A 10482-nucleotide genomic window follows, 5' to 3' on the forward strand; every position below is an offset into this window, starting at 1 on the left:
AATTTGTAGAGATCTGAGCAAATTACAGCACTGATTCTTCCTAGAATTATTTCTGAATTTTCAAAGGACTGAAAGAAAAAAAAAAAAAGTAGCTGCTGAGGCTAAATACAAGTAGATGAGACTAATGAATTATAATTGGCCTTTCTGCTCCTATGGAAAATGTAAATTTTAAGAAATAAGTTCTATCAGAAAAAACATTATGGGGAAAAAAGTTTAAATGTCCCTCAAATACTTGAGAAGACCATCTGAACAGTGATAAATTCAATGAAACAAGTTATTTGGAAGCAATTACCATTGCTATTTCAGATAATTCAGACAGAATTTAGTAGATCAAGTCAACAGTTTAGACCAGGGTTTCTCAACCTCAGCACCACTGGTATTTTGGGCTGGATAACTCTTTGTTGTGGGGAGCTACCCCATTCACTGCAAGATATTTAGCAGCATCTCTGGCCTCTACCCACTGGATACCAGTAGTGCTTCCTCCTGATTGTGAGACCCAGCAATGTCTCCAGACATTGCTAAGTGTCCCAACCAGGCAAAATCGCCCTGGGTTAAGAACCACTGGGGTAGAGCCAGCCTCAGTACCCATCCTTACTGACAAGAGAGTTTTGAAAAGCAAATCCTAACTACAGTTATAGAAACATTTCACTGAGTAGCGTGCATGACTCAGGGTAAAGTTATGACCTGAGTTTCCCACTCTCCTGAAATACCACATTTTCTAAAGGGCAAAAGCAACACACCCAAAAACAGAAGCATACCATTTTCATGCCTTGTTCTTACTGGCAGTCTTTAAAGTTCCTAATTCACAGGAAAGGCCAAAGAAAACACATCATCACATGTAAGGCTAAGTACACTAAAGCCCTCAGCCACCTCTACAACGGCCGGGTGTGGCTCTTTTGTGGTGATGGTGTGGGAGTGCTTTTATACACTGTTGGGTCTCAAGGCAGTAAGCATGCCGGCACATGCACGTATACTTTTAAGGTTGTTTCAGTGAAAATTCTATTTAAATGCAACTTAACAGAATAGGGGAAATTTGTACCTTAGCACAGAATGCTGAACAAAACCACATTTTCTTTGTCAATTAAGAATTCTGTAGTGCTTAATGGATTTATGAAGATCAACTATGACTAAACAGTATTAAAGATTCAGAAATGCAGAGATTGGGCTGAATCTAAAAATGATGCCAGGCTATACTACAGGCATCTAATTTAATACAGCATTTAATAGAATAGATGCCAGGCTAGTCTATTAAAAAGATAAAAATCTTTTTAACAGAATGAATTCAATATTCATCTTATTTGACTTTACCCTAAAAATGAGACCACCCCCAAAATCAATCTGGTTACCTGAAGGTTTTAATTACCTGTATTCCAGTTGAATAAGCTTTAACTGGCAATATTTGATTTGGAGTCCTTATCATTTCAAGACAAAAAGAGTTAATCTACTTCTTTGCTTATTCACCTACTATACCACTAAAACCTATTTTCTGATTTGTAATATATTGATACCTTATCTGTGAAATATATGTAACACATTCTAACAATCAAAACATATTCTAACAATCTAAACACATACCAATAAAAAGCATTCTTTAGATATGTGCATGGAAGAGTATCAACTCAATACAAAAATACTGATACTACAAATTATGCTTCCTATAAAGTAATAAATCAATTCAAATTAAGCAACCACCTACAGAGAAATTTGTATATATTAGTACAGAAATCAAATTACTTGGGTTTTGGGTTTTTTTTTTTAAACTGTTGCCTAGCCCCTCAATATATTAAATCAGAATCTGTGAGTGGGCCCCAAGCATTGGCAGGTTTTAAAAACCCCAAGTTATTCTAATGTGCAGCAGCAGGGCTGAGAACCACAGCTCTACAGCAATTAAAAGACGTTTTTCGTTTAACTAAAAGCTTTCCACTCACTTTTCCCCCTTGATATTTTTTAGAGAATATGCTCCTAGAATCTAAAAGATAAGTCAGGAAAATGTTTTAAAATTCAGACTAACTTTAAACTGTAGTTGTGTTAAACAATTTCTCAGTATGAGACACAAGGCCATAGAAAGTTTAACAGGCATGCTGAGTCACTGCAGGTAAATTTTAAACCTCAAACAAGTTCACACAACCCAGGGTTCCCTAAGGTACTTGAAAGAAATCTTAGAATATGTGACCAAACTGTGACTAATGACTACCACTGGGGAATTGGGGAAGTAGAGGTGACTTTATATTTCTTGCTTCTTACAATTCTCTATTATTTCATTTTAAATAACTAGTGTGAGTACACCTTTTATTATATGACTCAGGAGTCATAAAAATGAAAAATGCATGTGCTACGCCATAGAAAACCAATTCTAAAAAAGCCTAATCTAAACAAGTCCTATTTAGTGAAAACTAAGACAATTATGCTAGTACACATCATCACATTTATCCTTACTTTTTACTACTTTTCTTAATTTTATGATTACTCCAATAAGACAGTTAACAACAGCTAATAAAACAACCTGCTCTGCTAGTGTAATGCTTCATTAGGTAGAGGTCTTTTTCAATCAAGCGTTTTCTTTACAGGTGTTAAAGCAGCAACAGAGATTTCTATACTATGAGCTGGTTTCTGTGGGGATTGAAAAAAAACAGTAAGTTGAAATTCAGTACACTGCAATGCTGAATACTTGTCGCGGTTTAAAACTACGTAGGTTTTGCTTCTCCAAAAGCCAGCCAAAATGTGAAACCACGTTTTTGGTCCGTTAGTTCTTTTCTCTCCTTCCCAAAACATTCCATCCAACTTCGTATTCAAACGTGAGGACTAAGATTTATTAAAAGTGTCTTCAAACAATGTTCTTTTCTTTTTTTTTTTTGCTTTTAAATTTCGCAAGTGAAAACTTCTGGCCATTTCAACAGCACACACAGCAAACAAGAATAAAGCCAGGTAGAACGACAGATGAAATTAAAATCCATGAATTTATGGTGACTATTTGTTTTCTCTTTAATACTTTCCCTATGCTTTGTGTCTTCAAGAAAGCAAAAGAACAACGTACTGTAACAAACGTACTAAAAGAACTTCCTAAAAATCAATTTAGGCCACATTCTTTTATCTCCTTAGGGAGATAAGTGCGGGTTGAAAATCGACTTCCCTAATACCTCCTGTAACTCAAGGTCTTTAGGATAAAAATAAAGCTTCCAACTCAAAGACGCTTCGCAGCCCTCCAGAGCTTTTTAAAAGGGTGAACAATAAAGCATCTACCTTCCCACTCCCTGGGCCCGTTAATACGGCCAGAGCCACTCGGCCCGAGGTTTCCCGGCCCGCGAGCGAGCGAAGCGCCTAGGCAGGGAGAGGGCAGCAGCCCGGAGCGCCCAGCTCAGCCTCTAAACGCCGCCCCAGGACCACCGACCCTCGGGGTACTAACGGCCGTTAGTACCCCGAGGAGTACTAACGGCCTCCTCCGGGCCCAGGGCCCGACCCCCGAAGGCGGCCGCTCCCGGCCGGTAGCGGAGGAAGGCGTCGCCCGCGTCCGACTGGCCCGGCCTCGCGAGCAGCCCCCGGACCCTAATTCGTCAGCCAAGGGACCCCAGCGAGAGGCGCGCGGTTCCAACCCCGGGACGAGGAAGGGCGGCGGCGCGGGCGTCCGGTCTCCTCGAAACTATAGCAGGGAGGGCGGCGGGGGTGGCCACGGAGCGGGCTCGGGGAAAATAGCGCGCCTCACCTGCTCCTCCCGATGCAGCCGCTACCACTCGCTGAGGGGACAACATGGAGCCTCCGCCTCCAGCAGAAAGAGCAGGAGCTCAGAGAGGGGCGGGCTGGGGCGGGAACGAACCAGGCCCTGGCGGCGGGAAACGGGCGTGGCCTGGGTCTACAAACAACTAGGGAGAAGGAGAGCCGCGCGAAACCACGAGACGGCGCGTAGCGGGCTGGCGTGGATCGACCGGCAGCCAGAAGGGCAGCGAGCGCCGAGCCGGCTGGAGCGGGAAAGCGCACGCGGCCGAATTCTGCCACCGCCCGAGGCGTGTGCGCGTGCGCCGGAGTCCGACACCCGCAGCCGGCTACCTGGGGCTGCGCCCTGGGGGCAACCGTCCGTTGGGAATTGTAGTCCCACGCTCTCTGGGTACCCTCCAACGGTTCCCATTCTGCGCACTCATCTGGGCGGGGAGGAAGCGGAAGAGAGGGATGGGGATTGCCGCGGCTCTTCGACGACTGAACTACAACTCCCAGCAGGCTGTGCAGGGAGCGGTGGGCCGCCCAGTCATCCCCGCCCTGTCCTCACTTAGCCTTGAGGCCAGGCCCGTAGCGGAGGCGTTGGTGGGACCGGCCACAGATCCTTGACTGCAGTGTTTGAGACGGTTTCGGTGCTTAACGCTGGCCGGGGCCATAGGTCGACGGCACTCTGCCCTACGGACCGAAGGGAGGCCTCAACCCTGGGTGACGTGAGCATCAGTGTTTTTTTAAATGGTTTTGACTTAACAAGGAGAGGAGGTCGTGACTTCATTATCACCATCAGCAACCGCGCCCCATATTCCCGTCCCTGTCCAAGCCTGATGGCGCACCATAGCCACTCTAATAGTTAACGTAAGAACTTCCAGGCAAAGTCCTTACACTGACTTTGTCCAGCCTAAGCCATGGCCGTATTTTGTAAATCTCCGGCTTAGAGGAGCTTGTTTTTGGAGCTGCTTTGGCAATCACACTCTTACTTAAACTGTATGGTAGATCAGTACAAAACAGGGTTCTCCAAAAATGCTTTTATTCACGCTTCACGTGTGATTGAGAAAATGTCAGTTGTCACAATTGAAGAATATTGTTATTTTGGATTCGTTGGGGTAGGGGCAGTTGTCTTGGGGCTAAATAGCTCAGGGAGCTTATGAGAGGCTAAAGCCTCTATCTCCTTCCCCCCCGACCGCTACCACCTCTTGGCATCACCATTGCCTCATTCACTCGACAAATTATTCCACTTTCTTTCTTCTGCCTCTACATTAACTATTATAACCTACCCAGAACCTCCTTCCAGCTATCTCTAGGCCCTGCCACGCCCTTGAGCTGTTTTTCACTCCCCGAGTGATTAGGCCAGAAGTGAAAAGGTAAAGATAATTCTACCTAATCTTACCTGAAGAGGTCGTGTTTTGATTTCTTTTCCCCTGCACCTTCTGATTCTTTGCAAACTCTCAAGATTATTTGAATACCCTCGGCCAGGCTTTATATTTGAGTCTAGGTTAGATATAAATTAACTCTGGCCAGCAAGAAACTAGATGAGAACCTCAAGACGCGTGGTTCCTGGGGTTTCACATTGGGTATGCAGAAAGCAGGACCTACAGGATGTGACACAAATCCAGGGCGTTATGAGGCATGCTCAGAAGAGAAAGGGGCCAGAGGCTAATGACTTGTCACAGTTGCAACATGCAGTGTAAGATTTTAAAATTGAGCATACCTCCTAGCATTCTATATTCCCCTTCCCATCCTTCTCCACAAGACTTCTCACCATCTAACTTTAAGTTTTACTTTTATTTTTGTTTGTGTCTTCCCACTAGAATATAAGTTCCAAATGGACAGGAATTTTTGTTTTGGTTCACTGCTCTATCTCCAGTGCTGCCAAACAGTGGCAGGCAGATGGTAGAAACTCAAATATTTATTGAATGGAAGAATAAAGAAGGTATACGTTAGGGACTTCCCTGGTGATGCAGTGGTTAAGAATTCACCTGCCAGTGCAGGGGACATGGGTTCAATCCCTGGTCTGGGAAGATCCCACATGCCCCAGAGCAATTAAACCCAGGTGCCACAACTATTGAAGCCCGCGCGCCTAGAGCCCGTGCTCCGCAACAAGAGAAGCAACCACGATGAGAAACCTGTGCACCGCAACGAAAAGCAGCCCCTGCTCGCTGCAAGTACAGAAAGCCCGCGCACAGCAACGAAGACCCAATGCAGCCAAAAATAAATAAATGTTTAAAAAAATACATTACATCTTTCTCAATATAACATCAAGGTCAGTGTCAGCACATCAGCTTCCTCATACACTGTAGAAGTTTTGGGCACTTAGAACAACACTACAAATTATAGGTACACTTTAGGATTAGTCACAGCTTAGAAAACAACCCCTGTAAACAAGAAACCTGTTTTGTTATTGTTTCCTTCTCAAGTATCTAGGGTCATCAAAACAGCGGAGGTTCAAAATGCTAACAATTGATGAGACTGATTTGAGCCAGCCTTCAACCATCTCACTCTGAATTGAGTCATGTGGCATGACCAGAGGCTGAGCTTTCCTTCTGGTTTTCCAGAGTAGGTGACATGTAGACATGTTTGAATGGTCAAGGCCACTGGCTTTGTGGTCAGACTGAGCTGGCTCTGAATTCTAGCTCTGATGCTCACTAGCTGGGCAAACTTGGGTGAGTTAGTTAACCTCTCTGAACTCGTTTTATCATCGTCTGCCAAATGATTTGAATACTCAAGTCACAGAGTTGTAGGTTAAATGAGATGTAAGTGTTTGGCAATTATGACTGATGCATAATTAGTGCTCAAAAATTGGTGATCATTATATTCATTCTGGAAAAGCAAAACAAAGTCATAAATATTCGAGATGCTGAATTATGTTACAAAGCACAAAAATAGAAAAATTGTTTTCTGCAATAATATCCACTGTGACTCAGGATCCACAGCTTTCCAAAAATAGGGTGTTTATTGCGTGCCAGGCACAGTGCTAGGTAGTAATGCTGCAACAATGCATAAGACACATTCTTGTCCTCCAGAGACTCACAGCCTCCTGGGGTAAACAGCCAAGTAAATAATTATCACTCCCTGACTGTGCTGACAGCTCAGCCTCCTCTCCTACCACCTACTCGCAGGATCCACATTTAAGCAACAGTCTGGGCACTCAGAAAAGACAGACTGGACTACTGGCATCCCTGGGTGTCACTTAAATACCCTACTTTGCTCGTGTATAAGATGGTATATAGGGCTTCCCTGGTGGCACAGTGGTTAAGAATCTGCCTGCCAATGCAGGGAACACGGGTTTGAACCCTGATCCGGGAAGATCCCACATGCCGCGAAACAACTAAGCCCGTGCGCCACAACTACTGAGCCTGCGCTCTAGAGCCCATGAGCCACAACTACTGAGCCCACGTGCCGCAACTACTGAAGCCCGCGCGCCTAGAGCCTGTGCTCTGCAACAAGAGAAGCCACCGCAGTGAGCAGCCTGCGCACCACAACCAAGAGGAGCTCCTGCTCTCCACAACTAGAGAAAGCCCGCGCGCAGCAACAAAGACCCAACGCAGCCAAAAATAAAAATTAAAAAAAATTTAAAAGTAAAAAAGAAGGATATAGATTTGCTATATTCACCTGTGCACTTGCCACAAAAAGCTCCTAACAGTAATTACCTATGTGAGTGTAGAGGGGGAGACCAGTGGGTGGAGGGGGGTTGGTGATAGAATAAAACTTGATAGTATATATACTTTTGACTATAAACACATATATGGCATGTGACTATATTAAATAATTTTTTTTCTAAAAGTCAAGAAGAAAAATAAACTGGGTAATAAGATGGCCTAGAAAATGATGTGGGAAATTAGCTTTGTAAATACCTGTCCCATAAGGATCGGACCAAGAAAGAAGATTTCCCAGCTCAGTGCCTCAGCAGTAAAAATTGCTCAGAACTCCTGAGAAATGACTGTACTCCAGTGAGCCCTTTAACAATCCCACCTGAGCCCTTCCCTGCCTGGAAACTTATGCTGAATCCCCATTAGCCTTAAGATGAACCCTCAATTCTTTAAGGCTCTGTTACTGCTTCTCCGCACTCTGGACCCAACCCGTCTTCCCCATTTTATCTCCCTCTTGTCCTAATTCAAGCCCTTGGCTCTAGCCAACCTGGGCTAACCGTACCCAAAACATCTCACACTTCTAGGCCTCCAGCCACCGAAGGCTGTGTTGTGTTGTGTTGCACTAATGCAGCCTGTGGAGGGGAGGGGCAAGATGCGATCAAATCTAGGCCAAGTTCTGCTAGTCAAGCCAGCAGTGACATGCATCATGGGCTGGGCTGGGAGCAAGGGGTGCTTTTTTGTGATTGGTCTGCCCAGAAGGAGGTGTTATTGTATACTTACTCAAAAACAGCCCATGCATTTGCTTCACACCATTCTCCCTTGCCTTTAATGACCTCCTTTACCACTCCAAACTCCTGAGTTAGCTTCTTCATAAAACCTCCCCAAGTCACTATAACTCCATAGTCATTCCCTATACTCTTAAATTCATACAATTCACTTGTCATCTAATCATAGCATTATAATTTTGTGTTGTTTGGGGGTTGTTTTTGGTTGTTATTTAATTTGTATTTTTTAAACTTTATGTGAGTATGTTCTAAGCCCCAACTAGCTTGTAAGCTCAGGACAAACATATTTTTTGGATCCCTCCAAATTTCCCAGGATACCGTCATACACACAGCAAGTGACCAGTAAACATCTGTGGAACAAACCATGTATACAAATAACATCCCAAGCAAGAGTCAGTCTCAGGGAAATTTACTGGTACAGCAAATGAGAGCAGGAAGGAAAGGCAGCTTCAAGAATTGGATCTAGCATAAAGGCCTCTTATGTAAAAAATCTGAAGGGTTTGAAGAGACCACCAAGACCACATCAATGTCTTGATGTTTATCTTCTTTTCTCTCTTTCTAGATATGGAAACAGGATTCCTTTCCAGCCAGGGTCTGCAGATCCTAGCAATTGCTGTCAGAGTTAGGGACCAGCCTCATTCATTTCCTTATCCAGCACCTAATAATGTAAATTTTTAAAATTTATGCATTTATCAGAATGGGTAGATAACTGGCTTGGTTATCAGATTGGACTGCATTTCTCTTTGTCATCTAAGGGACAGGTTGCTGCAGTGTCATCTGATGCTGTTAAGTGCCAGAGTTAGATATTTGCCACAAAGTTATTTTGGGAAATATTCTCTGTGCCTTTTTTCAGAGTGTTTCAATGGCCAGGAGTTTTTTTCCTGTCTGGGCTTTACCTGACCTTAAAAACTGTCAAGGACAGATGTAGTCCACTGACTGTTCTAGAAGATTTCCTCTGGTCAGATCAAGTGATCCTCTCTGTGGCTGCTTGGCTGGCTACCTCCCCCTTCAGGAGGTTGCATCTTTACAGGATCTGCTGATCCTGCAATTGCCCTTCTGGTCATCAATTGCTGCTTTAGCAATCACAAAGCCTACAGTCTTCATCTTTATTACTTCCAGTCTACATTTCTGTTTTTTTGTTTTTTTTTTTGTGGTACGCGGGCCTGTCACTGCTGTGGCCTCTCCCGTTGCAGAGCACAGGCTCCGGACGCGCAGGCTCAGCGGCCATGGCTCACGGACCCAGCCGCTCTGCGGCATGTGGGATCTTCCTGGACTGGGGCACGAACCCGCATCACCTGCATCGGCAGGCGGACTCTCAACCACTGTGCCACCAGGGAAGCCCTACATTTCTGTTTTTAAAAGAATCAGGCACATTTCAAATCACTTGACCAGACGTAGGGAGAAGGCTTTGAATTTTGCAAGCCGACCAAAGAGAAGCCAAAAAGTGAACAAAATCCAGTATAAGCTAGATATCTGGTTTCAAATACAGTTTTCACTAAGGACCTCTTTTAGGCTACGAATAAAATTCAATTACGTGTCTTTTGTGCCATATTCTCAATTTTTAGTACCTCATTTTACCATCCCCCATAACCACAGCCAGGATGTTATCTCCTGGCTCTTCCTTTTTCATTAGCTCAGCGTTTTTTTCATTCAGAATGTGTCCTCTCTATTTAGAGGGAAGGACAACCTTGAGACCCAAGGTGGATACCTCTTTCGGAGCAGTAACGAGATAAGAACATGAAGCAGGTTCTGCGGCTGCATTGCAGTGTGATTGGAATAAGTAATAGTTTTTCACTCTGTACAGCATCTTTCTCCACCTACCAAATGGGAGATCGTGCCATCTCTGCCTCATGGTGATGAGATGTTACGACACATCCAGAAAAATTCATAAAGCACCTTGCAGAGCGGGCCTGCAGAAAACTGTGGTTTTCACCATTGGAGTTAAGAGCGGGAACGCATCAGACAAAAGACATCGGCTCTGGAATCTGTGGGAAAGATATTCTCCACTAATGGAAGCAAAAAGAAACTCCTATCGTTAAGACACATAATAGCCTACGCTAAAACATTCACAAAACGAGCCGTGAAGCAACAGTAAGCCGCAGGCCCCCCTCCCGCTTCGGCCGCAGTGGTGGGCGGGGCTTGATGCTTGGCCACGCCCCTTGCGCCTGGTCCCCGCGGGCACGGCCCACCCCAGCCACTGGCCCGGGCGCTGGGCGAAGCCAGTTTTGCCCCTCCTTCCCTGTTACAGCGCGGAGGGACAGTTCTTGCGCCTGCGCCCTGCGTCGCTGGGCGCCTCAACTTGACCGCCTCCCGCCCGCGCCACCAGCCCGAGGGCCCTTTGTGCGCCTGCGCGCTCGCGCTTCCGCCCTCTCGCGGCGCTCGGCTAAGGCAGTCTGTCTGTCGGA

At 45.1% G+C, this 10482-nt stretch overlaps 1 protein-coding gene across 2 annotated transcripts in view; it reads right to left on the reverse strand.

Annotated features, from left to right (window-relative positions):
- Positions 1 to 4123, reverse strand: part of ATL3 (atlastin GTPase 3) — a 51519-nt gene extending 47396 nt beyond the window's left edge. Inside the window, exon 1 of one of the 2 annotated variants that reach the window (XM_082844806.1) lies at positions 4042 to 4123. In XM_082844806.1, the coding sequence (XP_082700932.1) occupies positions 4042 to 4120 (79 nt within the window). In that variant the 5' untranslated portion in view covers positions 4121 to 4123. Of the gene's footprint in view, positions 1 to 3700; positions 3980 to 4041 lie in introns of those variants that run through there. The other variant, XM_082844807.1, reaches the window with a different exon arrangement.
- Between the last annotated feature and the right edge of the window lie 6359 nt (positions 4124 to 10482).

This window comes from Leucopleurus acutus (genome assembly GCF_964270905.1).
Source record: "Leucopleurus acutus genome assembly, chromosome: 8".
In the NCBI taxonomy this organism is placed as follows: domain Eukaryota; kingdom Metazoa; phylum Chordata; class Mammalia; order Artiodactyla; family Delphinidae; genus Leucopleurus; species Leucopleurus acutus.